The 16,800-nt window shown below is 39.3% G+C and overlaps 3 protein-coding genes across 4 annotated transcripts; 2 read left to right on the plus strand and 1 right to left on the minus strand.

Annotated features, from left to right (window-relative positions):
• Positions 1-334: 334 nt before the first annotated feature.
• Positions 335-1,903, plus strand: LOC121797942. 2 transcript variants are annotated; one of them, XM_042196724.1, is made up of 3 exons: positions 335-661; positions 799-1,048; positions 1,344-1,903. In XM_042196724.1, the coding sequence occupies exons 1-3, from the start codon at positions 554-556 to the stop codon at positions 1,691-1,693; spliced, it is 708 nt and encodes a 235-aa protein (XP_042052658.1). In that variant the 5' UTR covers positions 335-553; the 3' UTR covers positions 1,694-1,903. The 2 variants fall into 2 exon arrangements, with proteins under 2 accessions (XP_042052658.1, XP_042052657.1); XM_042196723.1 differs by having other exon boundaries at positions 340-661; positions 1,338-1,903.
• Positions 1,904-5,405: 3,502 nt separating this feature from the next.
• On the plus strand, positions 5,406-9,097 carry LOC121799946 (proteasome subunit beta type-6-like). Its single transcript, XM_042199474.1, has 8 exons — positions 5,406-5,655; positions 5,760-5,836; positions 6,429-6,484; positions 6,746-6,818; positions 7,499-7,610; positions 8,002-8,075; positions 8,375-8,449; positions 8,744-9,097. The coding sequence occupies exons 1-8, from the start codon at positions 5,544-5,546 to the stop codon at positions 8,873-8,875; spliced, it is 711 nt and encodes a 236-aa protein (XP_042055408.1). The 5' UTR covers positions 5,406-5,543; the 3' UTR covers positions 8,876-9,097.
• Positions 9,098-9,226: 129 nt separating this feature from the next.
• Positions 9,227-15,444, minus strand: LOC121799945 (auxin response factor 19-like). The gene is made up of 14 exons (XM_042199473.1): positions 14,731-15,444; positions 14,397-14,509; positions 13,620-13,718; positions 13,454-13,510; positions 13,213-13,368; positions 13,048-13,132; positions 12,876-12,966; positions 12,633-12,797; positions 12,436-12,558; positions 12,278-12,353; positions 12,040-12,181; positions 10,142-11,949; positions 9,869-10,059; positions 9,227-9,782 (listed from the first exon to the last, which is right to left on the minus strand). The coding sequence occupies exons 1-14, from the start codon at positions 14,792-14,794 to the stop codon at positions 9,647-9,649; spliced, it is 3,306 nt and encodes a 1,101-aa protein (XP_042055407.1). The 5' UTR covers positions 14,795-15,444; the 3' UTR covers positions 9,227-9,646.
• Between the last annotated feature and the right edge of the window lie 1,356 nt (positions 15,445-16,800).

Here is a 16,800-nt window from a genome sequence, read left to right on the forward strand (position 1 = left end):
ATTTTATATTCGTATCTATACATTATTTATGATTTTTATATTTAATGTTTGGCTGATCAATGGATAACCAATATTCTACCAACTTTATCTATAAATATAAGAGACTTTAGATATTTAGCAGGCATTACTATATATGGTGTATTTTAAACGTAAAAGTTCAAATATATCCAACTCATAAACCTATTTATGCTAATATTATAATTTTATTTGTCTTGTAAGAGTGTATCAAACTTAATAAAATATTATCGAACACAATCACTTCAAAATTAGATAACTTTACAACTTTATCACTTTATAATTAGAAATTAAAAATGTGATTACAAGATTAGGACATTGAGGAGAGAGAGAGGCCACTCTCCCAGTTTCTGGAGTCATCTAGAAATCCGTTGGAACATAAATATCAGTCTTCAAAATAGTGTGATCTTCCAATTCCATTACCCATTGCAATTTGCACTCACTTTTCACGCCAAATTCCCCTCAACTTCAATTTCGATCGTCTCTCCTCCAAATCCATCCTCTCTCGCTCTTCTTTTTACGTTTAATTGCGCCAATAATGGAAGCGAATTTCCAGCCGAGGATGAAAAGGAAAGACTTTGAGCATTTTAATGACGACGTCTCCGATTTCATCTTCTCCTCTCCCGCCACCAAAATCCGTAGGCTGGTAAGCTATTTCTGCTAAATTGATCGTAGTAGCTAATTCCGTTGTCGAATTCCTAGTTGCTGGAGTTCGGTTTTATCCTCGTTAGTTTTCAAGCGGCAATGTCATAGTTCTAATTTTTCACTCGCATACGAGTATAGGATGCTGAATTGCCGCCGATGATGATAGTGGAGGAGGAGCCTGAGGTCGCCGCCTCGACGTTCGACCAATCGCAGCAGCTCCTGCCGGAAATGAGCTCCAAAGTATCAGGGGGTTTGAAAATTGAAGAGTTACCGGATTTGGGGGAGAATGAGAGGGCTATTGTGCTTTACCAGCCAAGCACACCAATCGTCCGTTCTCCTTCCAATTTCTCCGTCTCCCTTGATCCTCGATTCATCTCCGCGTTGAAAAGTAAGCCTAACTGTCTCGATTTTATTCGTGTTGATTGCTGATACATTATTAGGCCTTCATGTTTCATCTGCATCTGCATTTACTTGAAGTTTCACCATTGATCGAAACGTTAGGGTTAAGAAGTGGAGTTTTACCTGTAAATCATGGTTGATTAGGTAGATATCAATTCCTGATTAATGTTTTCATTCAGCAGAAATAGGATTTATTTGCTGGTAATTTTAAAACTTGTTTGTATATGCTGAGGAATGTGAAAACTGTATTTACCTGATTTGTCTCTGATTTTTGTTAGATCCAGTGTTGAGATCAAGCTCTGCAAATTCTTGGAGACTATATAGTGATGATGAGGGTGCAACAGAAGATGATATTGAAATACCTAGCTCGGGCAACGGGTGCCAAGCCATTGTCCCATGGCTTCCACAGCCTGCCAATGGAGATAACTCTTGTCACCAATTTGATGGTGGTGAAATGATGGAGGCCGAAGATACGGCTGAGGCTACTAGCATGGATGTTGAAGATAGTCCAAGCATCCAACAAAGCAACTCTGGCTCGGTGCCAGTGAGCCAAGGTTTGCCTCAATGGCAGCAGCACTGCACGATCTCACAGCCTGCTCAGAACACGACAACCCCTATTGTATGGTACCGATGATTATTAGGTCAGGCGACACACGGCCTTCATCAGAGCCCCTTCTCTAGGTTAGCAGCTTGTTGGGTTGTGCTTTGTGTGAGCTTGTTAAGTGATCATAGTAAATGGATTATCGTTGCTTCATGTTCAATTTGTCAATTACTCTGTAATTGCTATGTGTAAAATGAAGCTTGATTGCGGTATAATTTTGAATGAGCAAACTTAACTTTTTAAGTACACTAGTAATAGATTTGGAAATTAGTTACAAGTATCATGTACGAAATTTTTTATCATGGGATAAAAAGTGACACAAATGTATATTAATGTGATGATACGTACGATTAAATGTATGCATATTAATGTGATGATACGTAAGATTAAATGATGGGGCTTTGCTCGCTTTTCTTACCAAAAAACAAAAATGACCTCATTTTGAACCTTATAAAGAATTGAAAATAATTAAAATTCATCCCTTCTCTATATCTAATAGACTTGAAAGACTCTAACCCCTTCCATGCAACCCACAATAATATCATGTTGTCGCAAGACAATCGGTAGGAGGCACCTTATTGAAATACATCAAAATAGCTGGAAGAGTGAAGAAAGAAAAAGTCGACCGTTGGAAGAAGTTGAAGACCGTTGGAAGATATTTTCAAGTTAGTTAGTTAGTTAGGATGAGCTGGCATCTCTTTTGTTTCTCTTCATTCGTAGCTAGACTATAAAAGGGGATTGTAACCACATGTATTCCTTGATTGAGTGATAAATAAAATTTCTCTCGTTTCTCCTTTCTCTCAGTTTGTATCTTTGAGTTTGTGTCTTTTGATATGAGTTTGTGTTAAGTTCATGTTACTGAGTTTGTTTCGAGTGTTTGATCTGAGTTCTCTGTCTTCATATCTTGTTCATCGAGTTGGATTTCTCTGTTTCTACATGAAGAAATTATCACCAGACATGTGGTGTTCCATGAAGACACCTTCCCCTTTGATCATCTATCTCCATCTGATTTTCCAGTTCCCCTAAACACATCCTTTACTGATATTCCACACACTCCTTCAAACTCTGCCTCTGATCCTCCTATTCCACAACCACATAACACAACCCCTTCTGAAATCCCTCAGCCCTCTCATACTCAGCTTACAAGAGCTGGTAGACAACAAAAAACCCCAGCTCACCTAACTGACTATCTCTGCAACTCAGTTTCTTCTTCTTCTTCTTCTTCTTCTTCATATCCTATATCAGCCTACTTCTCCCTCTCCAAACTCTCTCCATCTCACCTCAAATACATTGTTCTTATGACTGCAGTCTTTGAGCCCAAATCCTATAAACAAGCCTCCCAATACCCTAAATGGCAGCAAGCTATACAAGAAGAGCTCTCTGCTCTCATTCAAAACAACACTTGGAAGATTCTTCCCCTACCTGAAGGAAAGCTTCCTATAGACTGTAAATGGGTGTTTAAAGTGAAATTCAAACCTGATGCTACTGTTGAAAGATTTAAGGCTCGTTTGGTGGCCAAGGGATTCACACAACTTGAGGGAATTGATTTCCTAGACACCTTCTCACAGGTGGCTAAACTTACAACAGTTAAGTTCATTCTAGCTCTTGCTGCAATACATGGCTGGTCTCTTTATCACCTTGACATCAACAATGCTTTTCTATATGGTGATCTTAAGGAAGAGATCTACATGAACATTCCTCCCGGGCTTCTTGTTCAGGAGGGCAACCAAAGTGGTCCCCGAATGGTCTGCAAGCTAAATAAGTCCTTATATGGACTAAAGCAAGCATCAAGACAGTGGTATTTGAAGCTCACTGAGGTGCTAGCAAAATTTGGATTACAACAATCAGCCTCGGATCATTCCTTCTTCTTCAAGAATGAGAGTTAACCTTCTTTGCAGTGGTTGTATATGTTGATGATTTGATAGCAGCCACCAACAAGCCCTAACTAATGGAGGATTTCAAAGAATTCCTAGGTCAGTTTTTCAAGTTCAAAGACCTAGGACATCCTAAATATTTTCTTGGACTAGAGATAGCTAGAAGTGAGAAAGGCATCATGGTCTCTCAGAGAAAATATACAATGGACTTGCTACGAGATGCAGGTTTACTTGGGTGCAAACCTTTCTCTGTGCCTATGGATCCCTCCAAACAATTGCAACAACAGTCAGGCAACTTCATGGAAGATTCATCCAAGTATAGAAGACAAATAGAGAGGCTACTATACTTATGCATCACTAGGCCAGATATCACATTTGTCTTGCATAAACTGAGCCAATAGGTGTCAAAACCGTGTGTTGATAATTGGGAAGCAAGTGAAAGAATATTGAGATACTTGAAGGCTACACGGGGTCATGGATTGTTTTATTCAAGCAAAGCTACGCCGACACTCAGCATATTTTCTGATGCTGACTGGGCAGCTTGCCCGGATACTCGAAGATCCATGACCGGATATTGCTTATTTCTAGGATCTTCTTTGGTGTCATGGAAAGCTAAGAAGCAACAAACCATCTCCAGATCATCTGCGGAAGCCGAATACCGAGCAATGGCTCAGGCAACTTGTGAGGTCATCTTGGCCATCGCATTGTTGAAGGATTTTGGAGTTAAAGTTGAAAGGGCAGTCCCCCTCTTTTGTGACAACCAAGCCGCGGTGCATATCAGTGTTAATCCAGTTTTTCATGAACGCACCAAACATATTGAAATAGATTGTCACACAGTTAGAGAGAAATATCTAGAGGGAACCATTAAACCAATGCATATCAAGAATGATTTGCAACTAGCTGACATATTTACAAAGCCTCTTGGAGTTGCAGCTTTCGAAAGGATTTTGAGCAAGATGAGTTTTTACAGCTTGTACACTCCATCTTGAGGGGGGGGGGGTGTTGAAATACATCAAAATAGCTGGAAGAGTGAAGAAAGAAAAAGTCGACCGTTGGAAGAAGTTGAAGACCGTTGGAAGATATTTTCAAGTTAGTTAGTTAGTTAGTTAGGATGAGCTGGCATATCTTTTGTTTCTCTTTGTTCGTAGCTAGACTATAAAAGGGGATTGTAACCACATGTATTCCTTGATTGAGTGATAAATAAAATTTCTCTCGTTCCTCCTTTCTCTCAGTTTGTATCTTTGAGTTTGTCTTTTGATATGAGTTTGTGTTAAGTTCATGTTGCTGAGTTTGTTTCGAGTGTTTGATCTGAGTTCTCTGTCTTCATATCTTGTTCATCGAGTTGGATTTCTCTGTTTCTACACACCTCATCAGAAATATAACCATCATCCCTCTGTCGTCCCCGACACCACTCGCCCCACAAGCACCCCTAGCATAAATCCAAGCCGAATACAACCATATGCATCATTTCTCGATTTATACATGTAATTAGTAATTCAAACAACAATCAATATTCTCACTTAATTCAATTCAATTCACAGTTAAAGTTCAAATTTTCAAAACCACTTGGTTGCCTAGTTTTCAATTTGTAAATTGATTTGACCATGTTGAGCATCTTAAATGGTATTGTAGAGAATGATATGGGAAATAGCGGGATTTAATTTTGATGTTCCAACACGAAACATTGATTGGCTTTACCCAAAACGACTTAAATTTAGACGGCTTAAATTAAAACATCATCATTTGTAATTCAAAATTTGAAAAATAGAATTTGACCCACAAAAGTTTTCAAATAAAAAACAGGGCTCATTTGCAATATGTTGCTTTAAATTAGGGGCCAATCCATAAATCCTACAAATTGAGGGGTCAAACCTCTGCATCAAAAGCTTCTTCAGCAGCACGAAACTCTGCTCTTCCTACATTTTCTCCAGTTCTTCGAGTACGAATTAATCTGTTGATAATTCCTCACTTCACACATATCCCAATCGATCTCCAATCTGAGATTCATCATGGACTCAATTTACAACGATCTGAACGCTCCGCACTCGATGGGAACCACCATCATCGGCGTCACTTACGACGGCGGCGTTGTTTTGGGCGCCGACTCTCGCACCAGCACCGGTACCTCTTTCTCAGATCATTTTTGCTACTCTTTGCAATTTTTTTTCCGTCATTATGTTTTGGTGCTTATCGGTATTACATTCATATGTTAATGTATTTTGTAGGAATGTATGTGGCGAATAGGGCATCTGATAAGATCACTCAGCTGACCGATAATGTCTACATTTGCCGCTCTGGTTCGGTAAGAGCTTTACGTGGTTGTTTTTTTTGTTTAATCGTGTTATTATTGGAAATTATAGGGTTTTGCTATGTTTTCTAGGTTTTGGAACAAGCGAGAAAAAAAATTGTCTATGATAGTACATGGCTAGTTTTGATCTTCAAAGTTTCATCCAATATATTTGTACAGAAGCCGAAGAGTAGTTATAGAAGGATTTTTGTGTTAGTGTGCTTGTATTGATATAAGCAACATTTTATGTGTTTATAGCACGTACTTGTTTACTGAGTAATAGGGGCTGAAGCTTCTGTGTATGTAGATTTGGTTTTTGGCTGTAGTTTAAGTATAATTGCCTTTTCTCATAGATTTAAGCCTTGCTGCTTCATCTTTACTGCCTCCTGTTATGATCTGTTGATGCTACCAAATTTTCATATCAATTTCTATTGATGATGGTGATGGCCACTCACAGCTCACTTTATCATCATTTTTGGCTTCTAGTACAAAATTATGGCCTGAAGCCATAAGCTCACTCCTTGATAGATCATAGATAAGCTGCACAATTGAATAGATTTCCTTTCCCTTTGTCTAAGTAACACATTTTGCCTTGTTTTATTATCAGGCTGCAGATTCTCAGGTTCTTTCAGACTATGTTCGCTACTACCTCCATCAACACACGTAAGTCCAGACAACAAACTATCATTTATTGTCGCTTGGTTAAGTTTTTGTTGTTCTTGCACAAACAACCAGTCCAGAACCTAAGAGTCTAAGAACAGCATATTTCTACTATAGGTTGTATCATGTATGAATAAATATATATCAGTTTTAAGGCTAATAAACACCCTTCCTCCTGGATTTTACTAAATTGGTTTCATATGTTAGTAAGGTCTTCTTAAGATGCTAATTTGATGACACCCTTCCAATTGTTCATGGATGCAGGATACAGCTTGGGCAGCCTGCAACTGTAAAAGTTGCAGCAAACCTTGTCAGAATGGTATCTTACAATAACAAGGTTTGTCAATGCTCCCTTTATCCATGAATTGTTGATCTGTGTTCATTGCAAGTACAATCTTATGATAATCCATATACAACAGAGCTCCCTTCATCCAACTACAAGTTCATCCATTGCTTCTTATTACAAGATGCCTTGGAAGCTTAATTTTTCACCGTATTTATCAATTTCTGTTGGCTTAATGACTTAATGTAATTCTATGTTCTTACCCAATTGGGTCTCATATATCATAAGATTTGACTATAGGCCACAAAACCTCTTGCTAGTGAGTGAAATTTGTTGTGTTGCTGAGATAATTCTCCTTGCATTTTTTCCACATTGGTGAATTCTTATAGAAATAAGAAAATGATGGAGGTTATACAGTGTATTTGTCACACATTCAATATCTATGCGATGATTTTTAAATTAAATATTTTCGAGTAGGCACACGAGAAAAGGAATAACTTTGTAGTTAGTCAAAATTCACTTGATGATTTGCTGAACTGAAATGCAATGTTTCTATACAAGATATAACTGGGTCCCTTAATGAACAATGTTTCTACATATTTGAACTCAAGCTGGTGATCTATTTTAATTTTGCAAGCTGTTTGTGCTATACTTTTATTCTTAGTTGTGTTTGGAAGTAGCAGCTATTTTGTAGCATCTAGTATTGAGTTTATCCCAATCAATTGGTTTTGCAGAATATGTTGCAAACTGGATTGATAGTTGGTGGGTGGGACAAGTATGAAGGTGGTAAAATTTATGGAATACCTCTCGGAGGAACTCTTTTGGAGCAGCCTTTCACTATTGGAGGTTTCCTTCACATCTTTTGATATATATCTGTACTGTCTGGATTTAATCTGTATCAGAATTGTTCAGATGTTCGTTATATCCTTACCTCCTTACTTAAATAACCTCCATGCTAATTTTTTTAGTTGGAAAAAGCATGATTTTGATATTGTTAACCTTAACTTGAGGATCTTTTTTTCCTATGTGAAGTTTCTTGAAGATATTTTAGTCCATAATCTCTATTGGTGTTGGTTTAACAATATTAGTAGGACTAAGATATTTTAAGTGTTCACTTGCTGGATTTTCAATGGTGTAAAGCCTCAGCTACTGGTTCTAACTTAGATGTCAACCTTAATATTTCCCCCTTACTTGTGGAGGCAGTTTTTTTACACCAATTCTATTTTTTTATCTCCAGGATCTGGCTCTTCATATCTGTATGGTTTCTTTGACCAAGTATGGAAGGAAGGGATGACACAGGATGAAGCTGAGGTGGGCATTATTTCCCAATTCCTATGAACTTGCTGAGTTTAGAGAATTTGTTCTAAGAAATAGTTGGAACTCTCCTTGTCTAACTTACTTCTAATCTGTGACTCTGAGTCTCTGAGATCGTTTGACTGAGATCTCATTGTTCACACTTTCCTCATTTGATTAAGATCTCCCTGTGCGTGCTTTTGTCCTTGAGCAACCTGAAGTTTCTCAAGTGATTTGTGTACTAGTCTCATGTTTTTGTTCTCTTCTGCAATAACTTTTTATCTAACTGAGTTTGGATCTCCTTGACATTCTTTCAGAAACTAGTCGTGAAAGCAGTCTCTCTTGCAATTGCTCGGGATGGTGCTAGTGGTGGTGTTGTCCGCACAGTGACTGTGAGTACCTTTCTGATAATGAACCATGCTTCCTTGTTAGATAGTGAATTTAAATCTTAGTTGTGCTGTGTTGTCTGCTCCACCTATAATTATGAATAGAAACAGCAGGTAGTTATGTCTCAACTCAACTAGTAGTAGGTCAGGTGAGTTACCTCGAGGAGCTAGTGCGTGTGTAGCTCTAAAAGAAAGTTATATGTGTTTTTTAGTTGAAAGCCAATATGTACAATCTTCCATCACAAAAGCTACTATATTAACGGTGGCAGAGATCTGATAGTTTTGGGGTCGTTATTGCAGATTAACAAAGATGGGGTTTCCCGGAAGTTCTTCCCAGGCAACACACTTCCATTATGGCATGAAGAGCTGGAAGCCAAGGACTCCCTGTTGGATGGTTTGTCTGCCGCCAGCCCTGAACCAATGGTCAGCTAAATTGAGGGTCGTCCAAGCCACTATCTGCTCTACTAAGCCATCCGTTGGTCACTCGACTTCCTCTATCTATTATCCATCCATGTACTCATCCTAGAGATTTATCAGTCTACTTGTTTTCAGAGAGTTCAAACTTTCCTTTAAAATTGAAAACAATAACTTCGATTCGCTTCTTTGTTGCCTCACTTATTTCGTAATTTATAGAAACTGTTCTTGTTACTTGCATTACTATGAGTCTGTGACGTCAATTCTAATATTGGATTTTTGTTGGGGGCATTGGATTTGTAACAACTTTATTTGAATATATAATTTAACTTGGTACATTGACCTTTTAATTACTTTGTCACGTATCTCTAACCTTGTAAACAATTGGATTCATTCAATGGCATCACAAAGCGAAACACAAATTATATCCAAAGGTCTATACAATTATAATGCAGACATAACTTAAGCTCTCTCCCCCTCTCTCTCTAACCAAAGATGGAGAAATGTGCAAACACATTAGGCCATCATACCTCTTAACAAGACCTCCATCTATATCTCGGCTAGTCCTAAAGCACATGGCGTAGCACGATGCCTGAAAAAAGACTCGGCATAGATGCTTAGCCCGCCCTCATGTCCACCACTAATGAAGCCACTTCTTACCCGTGGCCAACGATCACCGTGCCATTCCAAGCCGAGCAGGATCATGGACCAAGGGAAGTGAAGTGTGTTGGTAAGCCATTGCAATGCTTTCCATGTGGAAAACAGAATAGTCTAGAAAATATATCCCAACTAATTCAAGCCATTGTCTGAGCTACTACAAGCTTGATTTGGAAGGACACTGTTCCCAAAATCTCCATCCAAGCTCATCTGCTGGACCTCTTGAGGCGAAAGGATCTTTATGCAACGTACACAGTTCACGAATTCCCTGAACGAAACATGTAAAAATTATGAATCTTGATGTTGAGAGTGGTGAAAGACAGAATAGTGCATTGCATAAGAGTGAGGACATACTCCCAAGGATCATCGCCTACTAGCAAGACGTCATTCTCATGATCCACATACACGAGTTTCCAGCCGATTCTCTGCCTGTCCTCTAGTTGTCCCTCTATACCAAACCTACGAGCCAAATCTTGTTTAAGCTCATCATATCCTGCATAACGAGTAATGTCAATTGATCTTCCAACAGCCCCTCGTTTGTACACCTGCAAGAAAGCATTTGCCAAGTTAGACTAAGAAAAAAGTCGTTCATCAAACCTACTAAACATGGGGTTATGATTAACCAACCTTTGTGTATGTCCTCATCCGAGGTATCTGAGGCGGTGGCCAAGCCCCTTGGTTCATGAAGCTACCGTCATTTATCGTGGAATCAATGGAATTGAATGTCATATCTGGAACTCCGAATGACTGTGAAACCATGGACGATGATAGCTCAGCCTTCTGGTTGTCAAAGCTGGAGATCATGCCTCCTCCAGACGGGACATCAGTTGCAAAGTCTTTACCCGATCCTACCATGTCCTTAGTGATCAACGCATCAGGCATCATCGGCATTCCTAACTGATTCTCAATGTTGGCCACAAAAGGAATACTGTTCCTTGGGTCGCCCTGGACTTCTCCGTCATGGCTTGCATCTCTAAACAACATCGACTGGGAGTTGAACGACATTGAGTTGTTGTTGGGTGGCATGTGGAGATCATTCTGAGAAATGACTGATGTTGCTGAAGATGAACTATCCAAGTAGTCTATTTGCGTTCCAGCAGGGTCGAGATAGGTTTGTGATGTGTAGAACCCTTGGTTTTGGCTCTTGGACACGTTCAACGAAGACTTAACATCACTCTTCTGCTGTAAATCTTTGACTAAGTTACTGCTAGACGGTATAGCCTCCAAAACGGTTGAATTCAACTGAGTGTTTGAAGACTGAGCAATCTTGGATACGTTTAATGAAGGTTTGACTTCGCTCTTCTGCTGTATATCCCCTACCATTGCAGCGCGTTGGTTTTTGCAGTTCATCATCAACTGAACTCCATTTGAGCAGTTATTTGTGGATGGCGAAGTCGAACAGGATGGGACGTCATCTGTAACTGCTGATTGACCTCCACCGGCAGAAGGCTGAAACGTATGCCCCACATGTCCTGGTATATCCGACGTCATCCCTGGTTGCTGCTGCTGCTGCTGTTGGTCAGGTTTTGGTTGCTGATGTGGCTGAGCGAAACGAAGATGTGCTTGGCTGTTATTCCTCGTCATCTGCTGGGGAAGAACGTGAGACTGAGGGATCATACTGGATGTTGTTTGAGATACGTCCAGCATTTGGCTCGTTGACATAGGCTTCGTAAAGCTCGGTGGAATGTCTAACTGCTGCTTCTGATGATCTTGGAGCTGCGTCAGTTGAGACGGCTGCTGCATCACCATCATTGATTGCTGCTGCTGCTGATACTTCTGCATGAGCTGCATCTGCATTTGGTTATCCGGCATATGCAGCTGTTGGCTGATGTGATCAGACGACTGTGGCTGCATCGGGTTTTGTTGCTGAGAGTGACTAAACATCTGCTGTTGAGACAGATTCTGTGATAGATTCATCTGTAGCTGATGGCTTAGAAGAGACTGTTGCTGAGCTTGAATAGGGTTCTGCGACGGCAGCATCTGGCTCTGAACTTGGCTGCTGTTAGGCAACGTCTGTCCGATTAAGTTCTGCCTCGATTGAGACATATCACTCAACTGCTGAGGCTGCCCCGGCATAATTGATCCCAACGGGCTCAACGTGTTAGGCTGCAGCTTCTGCAGTTGATCAAGCTGTTGAGCCGGTTGCGTTTGCCTCTGGGCGTTGAACTGCAAGTTGTTCTGCTGAGGGATTTGAGCCCCCGGCATGCCTAACTGCCGCGAGATATCTGCACCTGTGAGATTTTGTAGAACAGAACCGGACAACTGATTCATATAGTTGGGTTGCATTGAGTTGGCAAGCGACGGGCTTTGCTGCATGTTCATCCATTGAGCCAAGCTCAGGCCTGGCAGAGCTTGGGGTTCTTTCATGCCAAAGTCGTCACCAAGCCAGGGCATCGTCCTCCTGAATATGCTGTCGAGATCAGGAGCTTCGTCGTCTACAAGGAGAAAACACAAGGGACGTGTCAAAATCAGCACATACACTACATAGATGCTTGCAAGGGGAAAACTGTGTATGACTTCTTTACCTGGCATTCCTGGTTGCCTTGGGCGCTTCGGACGGAAGAAAGGAGGCGTGGGGCAGATAAAGAACGGGGCAGTCACGGGTTCAATCTCCCAGATGGAGACACGATTACGCTTCTCACCAGCAGTGGACTCATCCCAACCAACCTGCTCATAGAAGGTCGACGACTCTCTTCATGTTTCACAAAAAAATAAATAACGAATGATTTTGTACAGGAAAACGAGCATAATTTGTGACGTTACCTGCAAGTTGCGCCACTGGGAGTTCTTCCATCGGACGCTATCCAGGTCGCTAATCCCGGTTATTGTACCCATATATCTGCAGGATGCATGATTCTTCAGATCAAGCAAGTAGGCAACAAAATGAAAAACTAAGGTGGACATGTGGCAGTCTAAACTACCTTCGTGTCCCGGATTCTTCTGTTTCAAACATCATCCGAAATCGCATGCCAAGAGATATCTGGCTACTGCAAACCGCTTTATAGTACTTGGCCAGAGGGATGACAAACTCCGATGGACTAGCCCTGTTCACGTTCAAATATTTGATAAGAAATAAATAATCGTAGACGTGATAATGGAGACTTATAAGCTGACTTACCTTGGATTGTAAAAGACGGTGAAAGGGCTGTTGTTAGCAGCAGCATGGGCAGCTGCAGCTAGGATACCAATATGCATGCTGTCGCTTGACAAAACTGATGATGATAAGTTTGTTGGTTGCCTGTTAGCACGTCGTATGCCTAAAAGAAGCTGCTGCTTTTCATCCCTGCGTTCGCAATCAGGATTATCACGTCAGCAATCGTAACTAATTTATTATTCATAGAAGTGATTTGCAATTCATTACCTAATAAACAGCACCGAGTCGCCTGCAAACAGCCTCTTCCCACTCACAAAGAGACTCCATCCCGTTGTAAGCAAGTGACGCTTCGGTTGTCCTAAATTGAAACAGAATACGGTCACTCTTGAAAAACTACGAGTGGATACTTTTGATAGTGGCTGGTGTGAGGGAGGCTTACCCCGGTATATATGGCGAAATGTCCAAACGCTGTCGTGTAAATCCCGAGCAACAATCTCTTGTGCAGGAGGTTGCATGGTGAAGTCCTGAAACGACACCTCAATTGTAAGAATCATGATACAGTTTTGTAAGAACGGGAAGAAAGAAGATGATGCTGCGTACTAACCAAAGGAGGGAAAATCTTTTCTGCAGCACGACGAGGCACGGAGAAACCCCCATGAGTGCTGGTATCACTAGCAGTCAAGGTTTTGCAGAAGAAATCAGTTTGGGGTTTATTTGCTTTCATTGACAAATCAGACCTCAACAAAGCATCCTTGTCAAACTGCAACAGATAACAACTAACATGTTATAATTTTTATTTATATTTAGTCACTTTTTGCCAAGAAAAAGCATGTAACTTAACCTACCGATGGCACTGGTTGGAGTGTCATCTGTGCGTATACTTCATCTGTTTCTGGATCAGCCTAACGAGATAACAAGAAACAAACATACACGATCACTACTAACATTCATTCATCGGAAAAAAAAACTAGCTTAGCTCGGGAGCGAACAAGAGATGGAAGGTGATTGTACATGGAGGGTGACACTGTGAAGACGGCATAGTAGCTTCGATGGAAGATTAGGGTAGTTTGGGATTTGCGCATCGACATCCTTTTTCATCGAAGCAGCAACCTTCAAATTAAAAAACAAAATTATCAGCACAACCATGAAGGGAAAAATGAATTCCATAGGAACAAAGAGGAAAGCAATCGTGAGTTTAACATGTTTTAACAAAATTCTAGTTTAAAAAAATCTAGAATTGTTCCAAATATCAATTTGTTAAATTATTACTATAATATTTTAATTACTAATTCTAGTTTTCTTTCAACTTAAAAGATTTCATGAAGAAAGAATTAAAGAGTTGATGAAATATACATTTTATTAAAATTAAAAATAGATTAATTATGGTATTTACCATGATGTCCAAACATGAGATAAAAAGCAACTTGGTAAAACCACTCTCTACCAAAAGAGAGAGGGTAAGAAATGGCCCATCCACCAAACCCACACCACGCGCACATTAGCACGTTGCACTAGAAATTGTCTCTGTTATTACCAATCAATCAGTCTTTTATGCAAACCAAAATTAAAGGGTAACTCTGAACTCATATATGGAGCTCCACGCAGATTCAGACGCACCTTTTAAATATACTACTCCTAGTCCTACTTATAAATAACACAAAAATTTAATAATGAATAAAGATGAAATCGGAATCTCGCATGTGAGAAAATCATATGCCAGCAGCCACTGACACAAGGCGCAGGCTAACATAGAACCATAAGCGCGCACGTTAGCAAGAAAGAGAGAACCTGCTCACTGTGGCCTTGTGGGAAGTAGACGACGTGGGTCCCAGCCACCGGCAGATTGACCAGCGGGCCGGCGCACGCTTGCCATAACTCTGCGTTAATATTCTTCTTCTCCACTGCAATTTCAGTAACCCCCTAATCAATAATCATACATACTACATCCATATTCCATCCCTACTCTTTATGTCTCCCTCTCTCTTCTTTAATATCAATAGCAAATTCAACTATGTTTATATTTAACACGCAGAGAAAAAATGCAGGCGGCTCAGCTGGTAAGACGCTTCGAGTCACGATGGATTTTTTTAAAAAGAAAATAAAATGGAGGAGAGGAGGAGACCTTCAACGGCGGCGGCGGCGGAGTTCGCCGGCGGCACTCCGGTGCCGGAGCTAGCCGTCTTCATTTCTTCTCTTTTTTATCTGTCGCTACCGTAAAATAGATGGCCGGAGTTTATCTCATATCGCCGGAGAAGATTCCGGCAACGAAATCGCCGCCTTCTCCACCAAAAAAAATCCGATTTTTAGCCTTGTGAAAATGATCAAGCAGCTTCCACGTCTCTCTTCTTCCAACTGAGGTGGATCAACCGGAAAAAAAGGAGGTGGCGGTGAGTTAGAACGGCGGCGAGGGGAGAGGGATTGGGGAGACAAGAGGAGCTTTGGAAAAGGAGGGGATGTTGAGGATTACGCAGACCAAATGCTGCAGTTTAGCCTTTAATTGCCCCCCTTTCACACACTACACCGTCCACACACAGCTTTCCCTCTTTATATATATTAGTCTTTCTCTTCTCTTTTTTTTTTGATAAAAATATTAGTCTCTCTCTTTATCTACGAAACCACAGCTTTCTAATTTCTATCTCTCTCTCTCTCTTCTTGTTCTTCCCGAAAGGCCCCCTTTTTGAGTGCTCCGATTTGCCCTTTTTTGTTCTTCTTTTTTTAACAATCTCTCTCTCTAGTTTCTCTCTCTGCATTGCTACTATTGCTATTGATATTATTCACCTTTTGTTAATTTATTCAGATAATGATGTGTAATGAAGAGAGAGATGGTTGTGTGCATTGGTTTTACGTTTGCGTCTCTCTCTCTCTCAGAATATTATTTATATTTCTCTCTCTCATGTTCTGACTATGGCCCTCAACGTTGACTTCACAATGTGACTATGTTTATTTTCAGGATTAAAATTAAATTCGGGTGAAATGTGATTTGCAAAAAAATACTATGAATACATTAATTTTTTTACTCCTTCGGTCTCATGGCAGGAGCCAGGAAATCATTTTGGGGAAAAAAATATATAGAATTTTTTGAAGAATTTGATAGTGAATTATACTCCGGTGCCTCTCCGGTTGATATATTGTTTGTGTTAGCTGAGTTGTTTCTTTTAGACATAATATAATTTACAAAATATATATTTAGTAGATTAAATAAAATAAAATAAAATAAAATATGTATGAGAAAAATAATCATATAAAAGAAAGAGTAAAATATGAATGAAAATAAAATAAATGGAACAAAATATTTGTTTGTTATCGTAAAGAAAAATGATTTAACTAACGTGAGACAATCAAAATAAAATGCAACTCAAATAATGAGATGGAAGGAGTATTTGTTAGTAGATGTGCAATATTCTCTTCGTCCATTCCGTATCTAAAATCTATTAGTGTATATTTAATTTCAATTTTTATATATTTAATAAATAAGTTGTATACTTTGTTTTTTGTTATAGAACTAATGTATATAAAAATGATATTCGTGATCTGTTTATATTTTTCACACACATTTAATAGTGGTCGATGGAGAGTCGGAGATATTACTAATATTTATTTGATGATGGACATTGATTCTATAATCATCAAGCACATATACAACCACATGTATGATCAGATCAAAGTAAATGAAATAAAATTTTATAAATGTTTTCTCACTTTACTTGTCATTTTCTTATGGAGCTTCTATTGTTTAATTATATCAGCTGAAATTATTCTGAGATGAACCAATAATAAACAAGATCCGGCCTATTAACTTATACTGTAATTTAATTTAACACCAAATTAATCTACCCACTCTCATTTTTTAGTTAAATTTTTTATCCCGTCATAAAAAAAAGACCCTAATTAGATACTTGTGTAAATTAACATCATTTATTGAAGATGTGTACGATTTAAGACAAAATGATAATTTATTTATAGATGGCTGCTTTCGTTTATCAAGTAGCAATTAATACTCCTCTATTTTTGAGGTATAAAAGTGAAATTTAGATTGTGGGGTAAAGAAGGATAAAAAATAAAATAAAATAAAATAAAAATTGAGTTATGCAATTAAATTGAAAGCTACAAACTCTTGAGTCTTGACCATCTATTGACCCATCATTATGGTATAGTTATTATAACATCGACAATGAATGAAGAGTGAATATGT

The sequence above is a fragment of the Salvia splendens genome, chromosome 4, assembly GCF_004379255.2.
Source record: "Salvia splendens isolate huo1 chromosome 4, SspV2, whole genome shotgun sequence".
Taxonomy (NCBI): domain Eukaryota; kingdom Viridiplantae; phylum Streptophyta; class Magnoliopsida; order Lamiales; family Lamiaceae; genus Salvia; species Salvia splendens.

Excerpts from the sequence above, each read along its gene's own strand:
- LOC121797942 (XM_042196723.1), top strand. The coding sequence starts at position 554 with ATGGAAGCGAATTTCCAGCCGAGGATGAAAAGGAAAGACTTTGAGCAT. Across the intron at positions 662-798 it reads CCACCAAAATCCGTAGGCTG|GATGCTGAATTGCCGCCGAT; the intron begins GTAAGCTATTTC and ends ATACGAGTATAG. Across the intron at positions 1,049-1,337 it reads ATTCATCTCCGCGTTGAAAA|ATCCAGTGTTGAGATCAAGC; the intron begins GTAAGCCTAACT and ends GATTTTTGTTAG.
- LOC121799946 (XM_042199474.1), top strand. The coding sequence starts at position 5,544 with ATGGACTCAATTTACAACGATCTGAACGCTCCGCACTCGATGGGAACC. Across the intron at positions 6,485-6,745 it reads TACTACCTCCATCAACACAC|GATACAGCTTGGGCAGCCTG; the intron begins GTAAGTCCAGAC and ends TCATGGATGCAG. Across the intron at positions 7,611-8,001 it reads GCAGCCTTTCACTATTGGAG|GATCTGGCTCTTCATATCTG; the intron begins GTTTCCTTCACA and ends TTTTATCTCCAG.
- LOC121799945 (XM_042199473.1), bottom strand. The coding sequence starts at position 14,794 with ATGAAGACGGCTAGCTCCGGCACCGGAGTGCCGCCGGCGAACTCCGCC. Across the intron at positions 13,719-14,396 it reads CACAAGGCCACAGTGAGCAG|GTTGCTGCTTCGATGAAAAA; the intron begins GTTCTCTCTTTC and ends TTTAATTTGAAG. Across the intron at positions 13,369-13,453 it reads CACTCCAACCAGTGCCATCG|TTTGACAAGGATGCTTTGTT; the intron begins GTAGGTTAAGTT and ends TATCTGTTGCAG.